Below are 17,205 nucleotides of genomic sequence, written 5' to 3' on the forward strand. Positions count from 1 at the left end.
AGGCAAAAACCCTTGAAAAATCTTGCTAAATAATGTGATGCTATATATATTGTCCAACATGATAATAAATTAAATTAAATTAAATTGACTTAAAGGATTATATAAATACTAAAAAATATGAACATCAAAATCAATTTTTTTAAACATTTAGATTAGGAATGTTATGGATCCATTTCAGAGGATTTTTCTAGGGTTTCAATGTCATTGTTTGGTTGTAAAATTTTCAAATTGGCCCAAATAGAACCCAAAGAACTCACAAGCAAACTGAATATAGTGAAAACTAATAAAGCATTGAAAATGCACTTAGCTTGAAATGTAAGTTCACCAGGGAATTCAAAATTATTAATTGGTGTATCTTTTGAAATTACTTGATAGGCACGTTTCAGCAGTCCTGAAACAACTACCCCAGACCCTCCTGGAAGTAGCCAAAGCAAAACTGAACCAGATGCGGTAAGAGCAATATGGAAGCGTAACACAATGGCCTCATAAGAACATTTGCCAGATTCGACAAAAAAATTCATATACGTATTGGGCGAAATTTGGGTTCGCAATGCTATCCAGGTAACAACAAAAATCAAAGTAAGGAAAAAGTGACTTATAGGGGTATATGACAAACCTCGGAAAAATATAGCTGCTTCACGAACATTGTTGTTGCATTCAAGCAGAGAAGGATTTACCAATGATCCAATGACGCTGGGAAAATATACCGGAACAAGGTAATAAGCAATATTGATAACAATAGCAAATATCAGGGCAGCAAAAAAAGTTCTTCCATATGACTGCTTAAAATCTAAAGAGTAATTTGATGATGTTAATGAACCACAAATAGCTGAAGCAACTGATAGGAAAATCAAAACATAATCATAAGAAATAGAAATAGCCTCTCTTCCTAGGTCTATTGAGGATGATATGGGGTACATGATAAATCCAAAGAAAACCAAAAACAATGGCAAATAATTTTTTAAGTATTCAGGAACAAACTTTGTAGCAGGGTGAAATGAAATCACAAACATGTACCAAAAAGCAAGACGAACAACAGTCGGTCCCCAATAATGAAATATGCTTGGGCTTTCTTTATATGTTAAAACAAAAGAAATAATTGTAGGGAGAAATAGAAGACGAATAAATTTAATTCCCAAAAATAAAGATCGTTCTTTAGGAGAAAAACTTTTAGAGCGGAAAAGTTCTAAAGTAAACTGGTAAACTTCAAAAGCTGTCCAGCATGAATAAAAAATTCGACCCAAAATGGCACCGCTAAATTCATCAAACTCAAGATCGTAACCTGTAAACTCAATCAAAATAAGCATAACGATGCATATCCCTTTAAACTCTAAAATAAAATTTTCGCTAAATGTAAAACCATCAACTATCGGTTTACCTTCTTTGATAAAGAAAAGCCCTAAAAAGAATGAAATTTGAAGGAAAACTAACAAATTTCTTGAATCGTAAAATAGCATGGTGGTATTAAAAGTGTGTGTCCGCTCTGCAGTGTAGACATATAAAATAGTAACTAAAATTGGCACTGCTTTAAACAAGTAGTCTCGTTGAACTTTAAATAATAACATGCAACCAACGGTAATAATCAAGATAGCGCCAGCTAAATGCAAATATGAAACTTTAGGGTATTGAACACAACACGTACCAGAAAATGATTCTATATCATGCTCTTTATCAAAACCTTGTCTCTCTAGTGCCAATTCTTTATTGCACATATGGTTTAAAAAAATGTTGGCTTCGACATATCTTGCAGCAGCCGCAAAATGCACGCCTTTAGAGTCAAAAAGTCCTGGATTATTTTCTCCAGCAAGATTCGAGACAACTGGAACATAATTGATAGCAAGTTTTGATGAATCAAGAGAGCTGTAAATTTCGCCTCCTTTCCCAGGGCCACCTTTACTTCCTCTTTTGAAGGAAAAAACTTCATCTGAAATCGTTAGTAAATTGCCCACAGACTCTGGTGTTAAAAAATCTCGGTTTCTATCACTAAGGTTTAAATAATATGGCATCATAATAGGCACAAAATATGAGTTTTCAAAAGCACCAGGTTTAGCATTCAGTATGGTGTCTACTAAAGATTGTAGCCGTTCTTTAAAAATTTTAGGAGCTTCTTCACCCAAATCTCGTGCAAACCAGAACCCACCTGTCGCAATTAAAAATGTTTTTGGTGGTCGTAATGCGTCAGGTGTTGCACGACCATTGGCTTCTTTTTTGTATTCAGAATCCGGACCAAGTTTTGCAATGTCTTTAATGATATCGTTACCGGTATCGTTAAAAAAGGGTGCCCATACAAATGTTATAGTGATATTGTGAACGTTGAAGGATACTGTATGAGTTTTGGCATCAAGAACAGCTCCTTGTTGGATAAGGTTGCCCATTGCATGAAAAATTTGGCGGCCAGTCGAATCACCATAAAATATAATTTCATCGCCGGGCAAAATACAAGGACTCAATTCATTTGGTGAAGTTTGTTCTGAGTATTTGTGTAAGGTGCAACCATCTGGCTGCCACTGATGCGGGAAAAACGAAGGGTTATCAAGGTATCGGCCTCCTTTAAGAATTGAATTACAGCCAGCACTTCCATAAGTATAGCGCGTCCGTAAATTTGTTAAAAATGCAATTGATAGCAGAAGTATTGGGACTGCTACCAGATTGAACTGTAGCCATTTCCAAGAATTGATGGCTGACGAGTTAGTATTCCCAAGATTCATGAAAGTTCTGAAGTGGCTGAAATATAAAAATGATACTTTTTGAAGGAGTACTTTTTTTTTTTTTTTTTCTGCAAATCATCATAGCTGTCTGTTCAGCTTATTATTTTCACTTTGGTTTTTTTGGTGCATCATATAATTTGCTGGCTTTTTCCAAAGTTGTTTTTACCCAGACATTTTTTTTTAACTCCACGCTTTTATTCATGATTACGCAGCTCCTTCCAAGGTTGCGCTCAGCGCCTGGCGTTAATCCATCGTTAATTCTTTTGATTGTTGTGCCCATAATTCTATTTTTCATTTCTTTGAGATCTAGTTCAAGCATTACGCATATTCGTGCTAAAGTTTCTTCGCCAACACGCAAAGCTGCAGAATTTAAAGACTACAACTCTAACTCTGCCCTTATTTTTAAGTCAGGCAACGCAACTACTCGTTGCAATACTCTGTTATCATCTGGAAGATATCTAGACAATGACGAATACATGCCGAAGGCATGGCAACCGGATGGTTGCGTACTTAATCCTTACGAGTATCTGAGCGCCTTTGGTACTTTCGACACATGCATACGTCCAGGTGATGAGATTATTGTGGCGGGTGACGAAACAGCGAAACAGGTCTACTATGCTTTTGTCAATATTTTAGGACCCGGAGGCTATCAAAGAGAGATTGAAACTGAGTTTAAATCGGTTAATTTAACATTGCCCAACGGCATACTCCTTCGGTTTTTAGCCTTACCTTATCTTAACGAAGTCGAAACAGGCATAGTTAGTGATATCGCCAGTAATGGGATTGACTCTCCACACAAATCCTATGCAAAAGAAGTTGCTCAAAAATATAACCGCACAGATAGACCTCTCACTTATCTGTTTTTGACAACCGGCCATGATATCCTAAAAAGCAAAGTCAAAGATAACACAATTAACATCAAGTCGCAGTTTGCCCTTTATTTTCAAGTTTTTTGTTCAAGCCTTTTAAAAATGGCTAATAATGGCACCCTTGGGTTTGAAAAGATATATGTGGCTCCAACATTGATCCCATATTACCCTTTACTTGAAGGTTTGAATCGACAAGCTCTTGTTTCCTCCAAAATTGATGGGCTTATAGAAGAAACAGACAAGACACTAGGGTTTGATAGAAAGTCATATACCGGTGGGATTGTGAGTGTTAATGGTGATGACAGCATACCGGGACCGACTATTTATTATGTACCTGTCTTTAATCAACTTGGCGGTGTAAATCATCCAGAGGTTTATGGTAAAGATGGCACTAGTTATATTGATCAGACTAGGTTTACCATGGCATCTATTTTGCTCAACCATATGTGCAATCAAAAAATGCATGATTCAGGTGCTTCAGGATTTAAAGGAACATGCTGTGTGGATTATTCACCTAGCGCGAAAACTTTTCAAATAAATTTTGCAAGTATTATAACAATTTCATTTTTTGCAATATTATTCATGGGGGTTTCTATACCATTATTTAAGAGGTTAAATTTGTTTACTTCTATTTTCACACTCTTTGCAATTTTTACCACCATCATATATGTCTATTATTCCGAGAAAACACAGGCATTTGCAAAAATTGATATCCCTTTTAACCCTTTTCTTTTGTTGATACTGATTCAGTTAATTCTAGCACTTGGGTTTGGTACGCTGGGCCCATCACATACTTCTAGATCTCAAGAGTTTAAGGGTGCATCTGTATTGATTCTTCTTGCTATTGAAATTTCTGGTTACAGCAATGTTCATTCTAAATTTGAAGGCACTCTTTTGGCCAATCTGATGCTAACGAGTTGGACTGCTGCTGATATCTATGATTATACAATTCAATATTTAGATCTGATATCTAACTCACATTCACAAAAGATTTCTTTTATTGGTACATTTAGGTTTTGGATTTTTCACACAACTCACGCTATTTTACTTCCTGGAATTATTTCTTTTGCCATCGTTAATCAAAATAGATATTTTCTTTCTCGTATTGAAACATTATTACTAGTGGCTCCAATTTCGGTAAAACTTCTTTTTTGGTACACTTTCATAGCCCTTTATATTTCTGTTTTAAGCGTATTATCTGGTTTTTTGTTTGGTCATAAATTTTACCTTGAAGGTATTAATTGGAAATTGCTTAAATATAAGATTCTTGGGTTTCAAGCAGTTGTTTTTCTATTATTGAGTTTAATAGTCCACTTGATTCAACAAATTTTTCCAATTCAGATGGATTTAAAAACTCCTTTTTTTCAGGTCTCATCAATACAACCGATAATTAGCGACTTTTGGGTTTTGTTTCTAGCAACATTTACTGCCTGGATTTCGAAATTTTTTTCAAATTACAACAGTTCATTTTTTAAAGATAAGACATTTTCAAGAAAAGGGATCCTAATTACTTGTGCATTGACTTGTGTGCTTCTGGATTGTCTTTTTCGAGCATTTAAATTTCCTGTCAGTAAATTCACGGGAGCAGATACAGTTCCATCAGCAATTGATTTTAATCCTAGAGCATATGCAGATGCCATAATAAATCATCGTGGAGCTAATTATACTACAACTGTCCACGGTATTGTTAGTGTTTTATTTTTAGTCTTGGTATCTGCTTTATGTTTTTTTATTCCTGAGGACTTTCATTTACGTGCATACTCGGTAGTGGGATCTTTTGGATATGAAGTTTTGATTTTACGGCGGCATGCCCTTTTGTCTAATTTTGGTCAAACACTGTTACAGGTATTTTCTATTGGGCTAGAGAAACCTCACGATATTGATTTTGATGACTACAAAATGGATTATAGATTAGAGTGGCGCAGCTATACCGGAAAAAATTGGGTTGCTATCAAGTATGGAATCAACCTTACAGTAGTTGTAGGTATTTGTGCCATGCTGGCTAAAGGATGTTCAAGTTATTGGAACCACTATGAGATTCAGAAAGAAGAGTTTAAGGAAGATGCTAGTTAAATTCAAGATTTTATTTTTTAAAACATTCCCATGATAACTCTTAAAGGGCTGTAACAGATCCATTATTGAGGTCTTCAAAAGAAACCTTCATGATTGAAAACAAACCTTCAATATCAGAGGAACCTAGACGTACCGTTTGATTTTATTTATTCGCTACCTATAAAGAACTTTGCACTTCATTATACTGGTAATGGTAGTTACCCGGTCTAAATTTAAAGGCTATAGGGCTAGGGTTTTATTTATTTATATTTATAAATTTATTAATTTTTGAATATCGTGAAAAAAAAAAAATAAATATTATAATATTTATATTAAATGAAAAAAAATAAATAATTGGATTCCGGGTGAATTAAAAAAAAAAATTGTGATTAATTTTATGAACAACAAACAAACAAATTTACAAATGAAAGCAACGTCACTCAATTCATTAATGCCATAGGACATGGCGCTTAAATAATTGTACCATTTAGAGGCGTACCTATTTATATTTCAACATTTAATAGGGTCTCATCAACTTCACAATATCACAGGTTAACCCACTATATATACAATCTTGTCTTTAATATATCAATGATTAATGGAAAAAAAAAAGAAAAGAAAACACTTTTAACCTCTATTTCCATTGATTCAAATACGAGAACTGCTATATTTTTCATCACTATTATGGACCATTATTGGAATCTTATGATACAATACTGTATATTTCAATAATATTATAATTAACAAATCGGCATTCTACTTAAGTCAAAAAAAAGTTATGGTTAAAATATCCTTACGCCTGAAAATTGCTCTTTCCACTATCTTCATAACTTGTCATTCTTATTCTCTTATTATTGTTTCGAATCTTCAGAATTAATCATTTTTAATCTTTCATAAGTTCCTTTTGCCTTTTTTCTTAATTTTTCTTAATTTTTTTTTTTTTTTTTGAAAAAAAAAAAAGGTTAACAATGATACCGTTTTCTAAGGGTTTCAAAGGGACTCGCTTCATCTTAACAATCATACCAATATTTTCAGTTTTCGCTATTTTTGCAAATATACATCATTTAAAGAAATACTCGCTATCAAACAATGACCGACACCACAAACCATCTACTCTCGGTTCTAACTGTGATTCCATTTTCAAGTATGGCCGCTACCTTAGCGATATTGACGAAGAACCTCGTCATTGGCAGCCGGACGGATGCGCACTTCAGCACTATCAAAATTTAAATGATTATGGTATCGGTTCTTGCTTACGTCCTGGTGATGAAATTATGATTGTTGGTGACTCAACGGCTCGTCAAGTTTATTGGGGATTTTTAAACATTCTTTTTCGCATGCACCATCAATTCAATGGCCCCCACAGGGATGATATTACTCAAAGAGATTCCATCACGGTTCGTTTGGTTTGGGACACCTTTTTCAACACAACTGCTTCTGAAGTACTCAGTGACGTTTCCTTGAACGGGGTGATTTCAAGACATCGACAAGAGGCTATACAATTTAAAAAGGATTCCAAATATAATCCAAAATTATACCTTTTTATTACTGGTGGTGCATGGTTTCCATTTCTCGAAGCTCCAGACCTGGTTGTTCCTCGGTTTACTCAGAATTTCAAGAGGTTGTTGGATATCGTTGATAACCGTGCTGATGGAGCTTTTGATGGTGTCTATGTTGCTCCTCCCTTTATTCCCTTTTATGGGATTCTCCAGGATGTCCGCATGGAAAACATGAATAATAATATCTATAGTGGAATGATGCTTGAGTCTGACGCTCTGTTCAACTATGTGCGAACAAATCAAACAGTTCAAAAAAGCTATCCAGCAAAGTACAATGGTGGTGTCCGTTACCGCACTCGTGAAGGCCGCCAACATGAAATTTCATCATACTACGTCCCTGTTTTTAACGAATTATCAGGAACTAACCATCGTGGGTTATTTGACCAAATGGGGATCCACTTTTTAGAACCGTCATTTGTTGAACAAGCAAACATTCTCTTAAATCACTTTTGCAATCAGCGCGTGGCTGATGAACTTAAACAGCCTCTTTCAGGAACTTGCTGTGTCAAGTTTAAGGATTATAAATATGGGGAAAATGGGTGGTTTATTCGACTGATTCTTAAATCACTTGTGTTTATACCTTTATGTGCTTTAATGAAAACATCATCTAACGTTAAAAAACTTATACCAACTGCCAAATTTTCGGCATTAGTGATTTTGGTTCTTGGCTCAATATCGACATGGGCTGGTATATCTAATCAATCACAACTTATTTCCAAAATATCCCTTGTATATTCTTCTCAAGAATTTTTTGGTTTAATTCAAGTCTGGATTTTACTTTCGCTTTTATCCTATGTTTTTTTTCCTACCGAGGATAATAAACCTGGATATGCTCAGGGTCTACTTTCGAAGCAACTGATTCTTGAGTGGCAAGGAATATGTGTTTCTTTACTAATTTTGATTCAGTATTCTGGATTTTCCTATTTGAAAAAAACGTTTGACGGTGAAATGTGTGTTCGTTTATTAAGTTCAACATGGGCAATGCTCGAGCTTTATCAATTTACATTGGAATATTTAGACTCTTTGTCTATAAATTTCACGCTCATAAAATCTTACAAATCGTCTTTTCCTCTTTTTGCTTATAGAATTTCACGGATTTCAATTCTTCCATTACTTCTTTCCTCCAGTATTAATTACAGTGTTATGGAAAATATACCCGCCACTGTTGCTCCATCCTACATACCCCTAGCCATAAAACTGGCTTATTGGTTTACCTTTGTGTTTTTGGTCTTTCCACTTGTTTTCCATTTATCTTCTACGTTATCGTCTACCGATATTGAAGCTTCAAACAGACATTTAGAAATGCAAACTCTTATTTTTATTTTTTTCTCTTTGATTCCATTTATTTTTTCTCCGTTTTTAATGTATCTTGCGGATTCAAATTCAAAGCACATATTTTTAACAACTTTAAACTCTTTTGCCGAAGACTATTGGGTTGTACTTTTTGCTGTTTGGGTTGCTTTTTACTGCAAGCTTCAATCTATGGAAAATAGTAAATCCAAATTTCAACCTTCTCTTCGGCTAGTTTCGGTTGCTGTTATCATTTTTGTCCTTCTGTTAAATGGGTTTCGCTATTTATTTTCTTATTTCATTTCCATTTCCCCAAATGGACCTGTTGCACCAACTTCTTTTATCGAACTACATAATGAAGTTCAAGACAAACTGTTAGAAGAACGTGGAAAGGGATATAACTCAATAGCACACACAGTTCTTGTCTTAGGATTTGCAGTTTGTTACCTAATTCTAAGACTGCGATTTTTGAATACGACCATCGAGGCTGCTTCTCGTTATATTGGATTATGGGTTCGCGCAGCTAAAAGTGGCTATGAAGCTCTTCTTCTTTACCCTTATGTTTTACTGGCGGCAAGTGGCACTTTGCGTTTGAATTACATTCCAACTGGTATTGTTCTTTCATCTCAAATTTCTCACACATTTTTCTTTACGCCAATAGACTACGTTTTCTCTTATACCGGGATTACTCTAATGGGAAAATTGAACAAGTGTGTGGCATTATTTATATCTTTTGGGACTTTTTGCACACTTGTGGAGATATCTAGCAGTGTTTGGAAAAAAGAATTTAGTAAAACGGTTGCAGTATCAAATACAGAAATGATTAAAGAAGAGAACGAACTTCAGGAACAAAGAAACTTAATAACAAATTAAGGTAGATTAGATACACTTAAAGAATTATATAAATAATAAAAAATATGGGCATCGAACTTGATTTTTTTTAATTTTAATTCTGATTAGAAATATATATGTTCATAATATTTTTTTACTAGTTTTGTATTTCATTTACAAATAATAAGTGTGTAAAGTGATAAACGCAACCTAATTTTTACACATCCTAGAGAGTCTAGTCTCTGTCAGTTGACACTTGAAAGAAAGGGGATGATAAAATTTTTTTGTGCAAACTCTTCATCAAATTTTTGTACATCCTCCTATTTCTGTTAATGCCAACCAAATTGATAACCTGGCACTGCTGGTCAATTTTTTTTTTTTTTGATTGTGCCTAGCACATATTTCTATTTTTCCAGCAGGCAGCATTTCTGAAATCTTCTTCTTCAACTTCATGATTTTCTCTCTGTGAAGAAACAAAACATGAAATACGTCGCAATCTGGAGAGTAGTAACTTGTCAAGATGTGCTTGCTTTCAGAATCGAGAAAAAAAATCTTAACTTTATTTTATTTTATTTTAGTGTATTGTATTTAAATACAATTATATAAATTTATACAACATATATTAAGCATGCAGTTAATGTAAATCGAGAGGTTACAAATAGCATTTATGATTTAACAACTTTTTTTACAAATGGATTTTGATGATTGACAATCTACCATCTGAATATCAAATAATCACATTTATAAATAACTAATTCAAATTACCCGGCTTTGTTTTTTTCAATTCTTGTTTGTTATTTTTTTTATTTTATTTTATTTTTTTTTTTGCGATATTGCCAGCTGGACACCGTATATCGGGTGAAATAAATACCTGCAGCTTTTTTCCGCTTTTTTCTACAAAAATGACAAAACCACCATAAATATATATTTATTCTTTCAAATTGTCATTATGATTTGGGATCCTTCTATTTTCTATGCTCATCAACTTGAAACAGTTTAACCTTAAAAACTAGGCCATCATCGGATCAAATTGGGGACTTTTTTTTAGTACTGCGGCTCAAGTTTGTTAAATATGGGAATTTTTTATTTTTTCAATAGATACCTTATAATTCCATTAGTAGCACTGGTGGCTATCTTAATCAATTTACGGCATATGAGTCAATATGGCTCTTCCGTTAATAATTGCGATTCGGTGCTTAAATACGGTCGCTACATACACGATACAGATGATCACCCGACCGGTTGGCAGCCTGACGGGTGTGCTCTTAAGCAGTATTCTTACCATGATTTAAACCTGTGTTTAAAACCTGGTGACGAAATTATTTTTTACGGCGATTCTACTGCCCGACAAGCTTTTTGGGGCTTTATCAACACTTTATTTCACAAAAAAATGCAAACCCTTGGGGCCCATCATTTTGTTCCTTTTATTAGTGATGAAATCAAAACTAGTTTTATTTGGGACGAGTACTTTAACGGCACCGGACTAACAACAATCAAAGATATTGCATTAAATGGACATCATTCAAAAGAAAAAACAGAAGCCCTTGGTTACAATAAAGATCCGAATTACACTCCAAAAACATATCTATATGTGGCAGGCGGAGCCTGGTTTGCATACACTGAAGAACCATCTGAGGTTGCTAATATTTATCGTCGCAACGTGGAAGATTTGTTACAAGTCCTCGATTTCCGAGTTGAAAACGCTTTTGATGCCGTATACTTTGGTACCCCTCTCATTCCTTACTACTCATTATTAAATGAAATCCGGCGAGATAAATTAACTTTAGACCAGTTTAATATTATGATTCGAATTTCCGATGAGCTTTTCAATTTTCAACGTACAAACCAAAGTGTGGCATCTGCAATTCACCCCACACTCCAGCATGGGGGAGTCAGGTACAGAACTCGTGAAGGTTACACAGATCAAATCTCTGCTTATTATTTACCCGTTGTGAATGAGCTTGGTGCTGAAAACCATGTTGCATTGTATGACGATATTTTGGTACATTATACTGAGTCTACCTATCTTCTTCATGGAAGCATTCTTATTAATCATATGTGCAATCAGCGATTAATTGAATCTACAAAAAAACCGTTGGCGGGAGGGTCTTGTTGTGCTCAGTATAAGAGCGACAAAGCATTCAAATTGCTAGAGGTTCTTAAGGTTTCTATTCCCGTCATATGTTTTGCAGTAGCTGCTCACCTTTTTAAAAAATTTCGACACCTAACCAAGCCTCTGTGTATCAGTGTTAGTATAATTGGCTTGGTATCGTTATGGGCACATATTTCCAATGAAAAGAATCTCATCAGTAAATCATCAATATCATTCAGCTCCTCAGAATTGGTAGGGCTACTTCAAATTTGGACACTGCTTTCACTTTTATCATTGTCTGATTACTTATCTGAACAAGAGTCAAATGCTGGCCCACTTAAAACATTTCATCTTTCAGAGACATTTTTGGCAGAATGTCGGGGCATTTGTGTGTCTTTATTATTGATTATTCAGTTCACTGGTGGACGTGAACTTGTTGAAACATTTGATTTCGAAATACTGGCACGTGTATTGATTTCCATATGGTCTATGGCTCAGGTTTACAGTATGAGTTTTGCTTATCTTGATAAACTTGAAAACGCTAAAGATTTAAAGAAGTCATACATAAGCATATTCTCGGTTTTCATTAAAACACTGGCTCGTGTGTTAACTTTACCTTTGTTTCTAAGCATAAATATTACTGATACTTTTGGAACTAATCTGATTCCTGGTTCTATTCCCCAATCATACGTTGATCTTGCAGCTAAGCTGTTTTTTTGGTCCGTATTTACTTACTTTGTTGTTCCACTTTGTGTTTGTCATCATCAATGGCAAGGTCTAATCTTTTTTGCGGCCTCTTTTACTGCTTGGTTTCTTTTGCCAGAGATTTATTGTGTTAGAAATGACTTTTGGGCTATTTCATTGACAATTTTTTTAGCATTAACCTCCAATTCTCACTTTTTGACACTTTTAAAAGCAAAGCTTTTGGAGAATTCAAAAATTTCGTTTATTACTTTCCCCACAGTTGCTCTAATTATATTTTTGATCCTTGTGAACCTTGTTAAAAATATATTTGCATACTTTATCTTTACAAATCCTAATGGCCTTAACAATCCCATGTCGTACATTGAACTGCATACAGATGTTTATGATGAGTATTTAAATAAACGAGGACAAAACTACACTCCAGTGGTTCATTCAATAATAGCTTTGGTGGCTTCAATTTGCTACATTATTATACGATCAAGCATCTTAAAGTTGGTGCAAACAGATTTTGGAGGTAGTTCGAAACAATATTATGCTAGTTGCTGGGTTTCATTAGGCCGGTTCAGTTATGAGGCATTGGAGCTTTATCCATACATTTTTTTGGCTGCAAGTGGAACTTTAAGACTTCATTATTTCCCCACAGGGGTTGTCAACTCATCCTTCGTAACACGAACATTGTATTTTGTTGATGAAAGTTTCAAGTTCCCATTTTTTCAGTGGCGAGTTTGGGAAAAAGTGCGCAAATGTGCTTCTATAGCAATCTCGGTCGGGGTTCTTTGTATTTTGGCGGAAGCTAGTGCAAGTGTATGGAAGAATTTGGATGCCCCAATGAATAATAATGAGGAAACGGATGAGGTTGAACTTGAATCTCAAAAGGAATGAATGGCCAGAACTAAACATTATTTCAATCGATTTTCCAAAAGAGTCTACAAGATTGACATTAAATATAGTTTTTTTTATCTAAAATTTATTTATTCCACCGTTATTTATATTTGTAACCTAAAATTCCGTTTTTTTTTATTTTTATTTTTTTTATTTTTTTTTATTTTTTACTGATACTCACATCCACTAGGTCCCTTGATGTCATCGATAAATTCACCCTCATAATCCTTTAAAACGTCACCAAGCTCCTCTTCGTCAAAGTCTGGAATCAAATGTCTATTGATATCGACGTCCAGATGTCTGGTTAAGACATCTTCAAAGTGACCATTGACATCAATCCGGCAAGCAACGTACGGATCATAGATATAGTTTATGTCTTGTAATTTACCTGACTCACCGTAACCATTAAGCAAAATTGAATAAGCAGGATTAGCAATCCTGTTAAAGGGAACAACAAAAATGTTATCTTTAAGTATTTCATGTGAATACCAGTAGCTACAGCGGACCAGTTTCTCAGCTGGTTGGCTCGTCAATTTGTTGCGTTGTGAATAAACATATCGAAGAGGAAGCGAAACAACAACCGCAAATGTTTGCGAGTATGTGTAATCTTTTGGTTCAGTGGTTTGGCTTATAACTTCAATGTTAAAGCAATTAACAATATCCAACAACCGACAGTATTGATGGCTTTCTGTTGCTTCTGCTGGACCACCGGAAGGTGGCTTGACTCGAACTAAGCCACCAACTCTGGTTTTAAAACCAAAACCAGTAAACATGATGGACTTGAAGCGTATGTGGTTCTTATCCGTCCACTCAATAGGTGATTGCACTAGAGTTAAATTCTTTGATCTCAAGTCCTCATGCAACTGTCTCTCGACAATGCCTTGGTAACGACTGGCGTCTGGAGTCGTACCGAATAGTTTCGATTTCCCTTTTAAATGGGCAGAACCTATATGGATGCGAGTTTCAGAGTGAAACATAATAGAGTGAGCAGCAGTAACCAATTGCTGGTATTTGGCCTGAGGTGTGAGACCTCTTTGTCTGTTTGAATCACTAAAGGCCCCATTCATATAATTATTCGCACTGTAATTGCTAAATTGTGAGAGAGGTCCAACCATAGCAATAAGAGTGGCTGCATGAGTGCACAAATGAATAGACAAGGTGCAAAGAGGGAAGTTGTCCTTGTATCCATGAGTAATAGTGTACTCGTAATCTCTAACAAGGGCTTCGAAACATTTTCCTAGGCCATCCAAATGGGCTCTTTTGACCAATTTCCCGTTTGCAATTTTCATCATAGTAGAAGTCTGCAAATAAATCCCAGAGATACAGGGTTAAAGAGTATGCTTCAGGTGAAGGATTAGCTACTTGTAGTTGATGATGGAAAATGGGCATAAGATAACACAGAACCTCTAGTTGAGCAGCATTAACATCTTCAAATTTGCCAGCAGCGATTTCTTCTGATGGGAAACTGAATTTCAGAGTGCGTGAGTTGAAACGATCATTTACTATATCAAGCATCCTCAAGAGAATTTCTTTTTCCTTTTTTGAAAAGGTGAAATCCTTCAAATTAGGTTCTGCAATTTGATCCATAGATGAACCAGTGCTGATTTGATAAAACATAAGAGTAATGTTTTCAAAAAATACATTGATGGGATCAAAAGGGAAGGAGTGAGGAAAAGATATTGATTTCAAATGGACAACATCTGAGTATGTCCGAAAACTCAGATCTCTTCTCTCTGCCGGAGTGAGTTGAGTATATTCCTCGTAAGGAGACTTTTGTCGATGACTTTCAAGCAGTGGCTCTATTCTATTTAGGTACCATTGCATATCATAAAGTTGATGGAAGAGGTGCTGACCTTCAGGACCACAAGCTATCGCTGTGATAACTCCTTTCTTCTTGTTTGAATCAATGCTTTGGGGTATAGAGCAGTAAAAACAAGGGTGAGTGGCTTTCGGTCCGTCGTGCCCCATTATTGAGGAGATAGATGATAAATCTCCTCCAAAGGCTCGAAGATGAACGTAAACCCGTACGTTTTTCATTTTGCTGGCGTCGTAGGTTTCAAATCCAACATCGGAAAGAACCTTGAAATGGTCTGCAGCAATCTTATAGAAAGCGCTGATGTCAGTTGCCTCGACAGAAGACTTGTTATGGAAGTTAACATTCTCTCCCATACCTTCCTCATTGTTCGTGTCTTTTTTCTTTTTTTTTTCTCGCTCTCTATAATTACGGAAGGCGTAGATTATCACTCGATTCCCTTTCTTTATACGCTCACTGTATGGAAGATTGTCGATAAGAGCAACAATGGCATTATATTTGATGTGCCTTTTACTTAGGAATGAAATTTCCTCACTAAAAAGAGAAACATAAACATGTAAATCGCTGGTACCGGGAGTTTCAAAGCAACGATTCTGAAATAGATTTCCTTGTAGAAGACTGTCTATTACATTTGAATCATTTCTGCTAGGACCTAGCCTCAACAATTTAGCTTTTTTGGGGTCTTTAAGAGCTAGGACTAAATAATAATACCATTGAAATAAGTCTTGCAAGTGGTAGTCTGTTCACAGTTTATAACCGGGCACTTTTGAAGAGTAGCATATTGATTAAAAAATGGAACATGGCCCTTAATACATACATTAATGAAGCCAGGCAAAGGTACACCCATATAAGGCACCTTTTCACCATTTATTTCTATAGGTTGCATGTTGTCAAGTATGCTCATAGCGTTTTTGATGAGACCTCTCATCACTTTTTTATTAACAGGTGAAAAAGACCTTAGTCTATTTGTAAATTCCCTAGGAGACATTCTAGATTGATGAAAGACAGTTACGAGAGTAACTCTGAAAAAGTAAATTTCCTCAACAACTTTACTTGTCTTGTCAATCTTGTCCATAAAATGTCGCAAAGTTTTGATAAAATTATTATGGCTTGCCAAAATGTCTCCAGGATTTTGGAAACTATTTCTCAAATTGTCATATTGAGAAACAGATGCCTCAACCATAGTTGAGTTACTGGTTTTGTCGTCACCATTAAAATTATCTAAAAGAGTTAGCAAAAAAAAAAAAGAAAAAAAAAAAAACTTACCATCAGAATTTGAATCATCATCTAAACTAATGTCGCTTAATTTCAAAAGACACGGCGTATCTTGCCGTTGATTAGTCCCCTCTGAAGACTCTATAGTTGGGTTATGCTGCTGATGACTTGCAGAGGGTGCTAATGAAAAAGGGGGTGTTCTGAGTTCATCGCTTTGTTGAATAGCAGGTATGGCTTGTTGCTGGGAATTTATAAAAACAGGATTCTGTGTAACGCCGAGTTCTGGGCTCGTATTATTAAAAGAAGGTGGTAGTTGATTTTTGGGGGACGGAATATTGGGAAGGATATTGTTGTTGGATATAAGGAGCTGGATGTTGAGGAACAGGATGTTGGAAAGGAGATTGCTGTTGCATGTGAGGGGCTCGATTTTGAGGAACAGGATGTTGAAAAGAATATTGCTGTTGAATGTAAGGAGCTGAATTTTGGAGAACAGAATTTTGAGAAAGATACTGTTGTTGATAGTGAGGGACATTATTTCGAGAGAGAAGTAAGTGATGAATAGAAGGATATGAATTTTGAGAAGGTATTTGGGATGGGAAATAATTTCTTTGAGGAATCGATTGATTAGTAGCAGTATAACCATGGGGTAAAGGATAAGGAAATTGCGAAGAATTATTAGGCGATTGTAAAGAGGGATTAAAAGATGATACTGAAGCTTGAGGAGTAACAGCAGGTAAAGTGCCTGTTGGAAGTCGAGTTTCTCTATATTTCCTTTTTTTGTTTGAGTTGTGAGCGGTCAAATTTGAGACATTTTGGCCCCTGCTCGTCTGTGGAGGTTGAAAACCAGCTTCAGTTTAAGGACGGGAAGAACCTCCAATGGAAGTATTAGGTGGTTGAGTGTTTGTAAGATTGTTATCTTGAGGATTCATTACAGTTGATGATAGATGATTTTGGAGATATTTTGTTTGAATATTTCACAAATTCTAAAATGCTCGTAAAGTTAAGTAGTAGTAGGGGGTATTTTACATATTTTTTTTAAGTTGAATTTATGTAACGGTCGTGTTTTCGGTATATTTCAAGTAATTTAATTATAAATAGAACCAATAAATTGAACCAATGACTTGAATATATATAATAAGATCTTAAGATAGACTTTATTTCGTCCTATTATTGTGCTGTGGGGATAATG

At 35.3% G+C, this 17,205-nt stretch overlaps 4 protein-coding genes across 4 annotated transcripts; 2 read left to right on the plus strand and 2 right to left on the minus strand.

Moving 5' to 3' along the window:
- Window positions 1–161: 161 nt before the first annotated feature.
- Window positions 162–2,708, minus strand: SAPINGB_P002516 (uncharacterized protein; the record flags this gene model as incomplete). The annotated part of the gene is made up of 1 exon (XM_031997235.1): window positions 162–2,708. The coding sequence occupies one exon, from the start codon at window positions 2,706–2,708 to the stop codon at window positions 162–164; it is 2,547 nt and encodes an 848-aa protein (XP_031853126.1).
- Window positions 2,709–6,597: 3,889 nt separating this feature from the next.
- Window positions 6,598–9,351, plus strand: SAPINGB_P002518 (uncharacterized protein; the record flags this gene model as incomplete). The annotated part of the gene is made up of 1 exon (XM_031997236.1): window positions 6,598–9,351. The coding sequence occupies one exon, from the start codon at window positions 6,598–6,600 to the stop codon at window positions 9,349–9,351; it is 2,754 nt and encodes a 917-aa protein (XP_031853127.1).
- A 1,111-nt stretch (window positions 9,352–10,462) lies between these two features.
- On the plus strand, window positions 10,463–12,988 carry SAPINGB_P002519 (uncharacterized protein; the record flags this gene model as incomplete). Its single annotated transcript, XM_031997237.1, has 1 exon — window positions 10,463–12,988. One exon carries the CDS (start codon window positions 10,463–10,465, stop codon window positions 12,986–12,988), a length of 2,526 nt encoding a protein of 841 aa, XP_031853128.1.
- Window positions 12,989–13,155: 167 nt separating this feature from the next.
- Window positions 13,156–16,945, minus strand: SAPINGB_P002520 (uncharacterized protein; the record flags this gene model as incomplete). The annotated part of the gene is made up of 6 exons (XM_031997238.1): window positions 13,156–14,245; window positions 14,313–15,394; window positions 15,619–16,022; window positions 16,068–16,281; window positions 16,346–16,758; window positions 16,879–16,945. 6 exons carry the CDS (start codon window positions 16,943–16,945, stop codon window positions 13,156–13,158), a joined length of 3,270 nt encoding a protein of 1,089 aa, XP_031853129.1.
- Window positions 16,946–17,205: the final 260 nt, after the last annotated feature.

The sequence above is a fragment of the Magnusiomyces paraingens genome (assembly GCF_902498895.1).
Source record: "Magnusiomyces paraingens strain CBS 517.90 genome assembly, contig: contig2, whole genome shotgun sequence".
NCBI classification, from domain to species: domain Eukaryota; kingdom Fungi; phylum Ascomycota; class Dipodascomycetes; order Dipodascales; family Dipodascaceae; genus Magnusiomyces; species Magnusiomyces paraingens.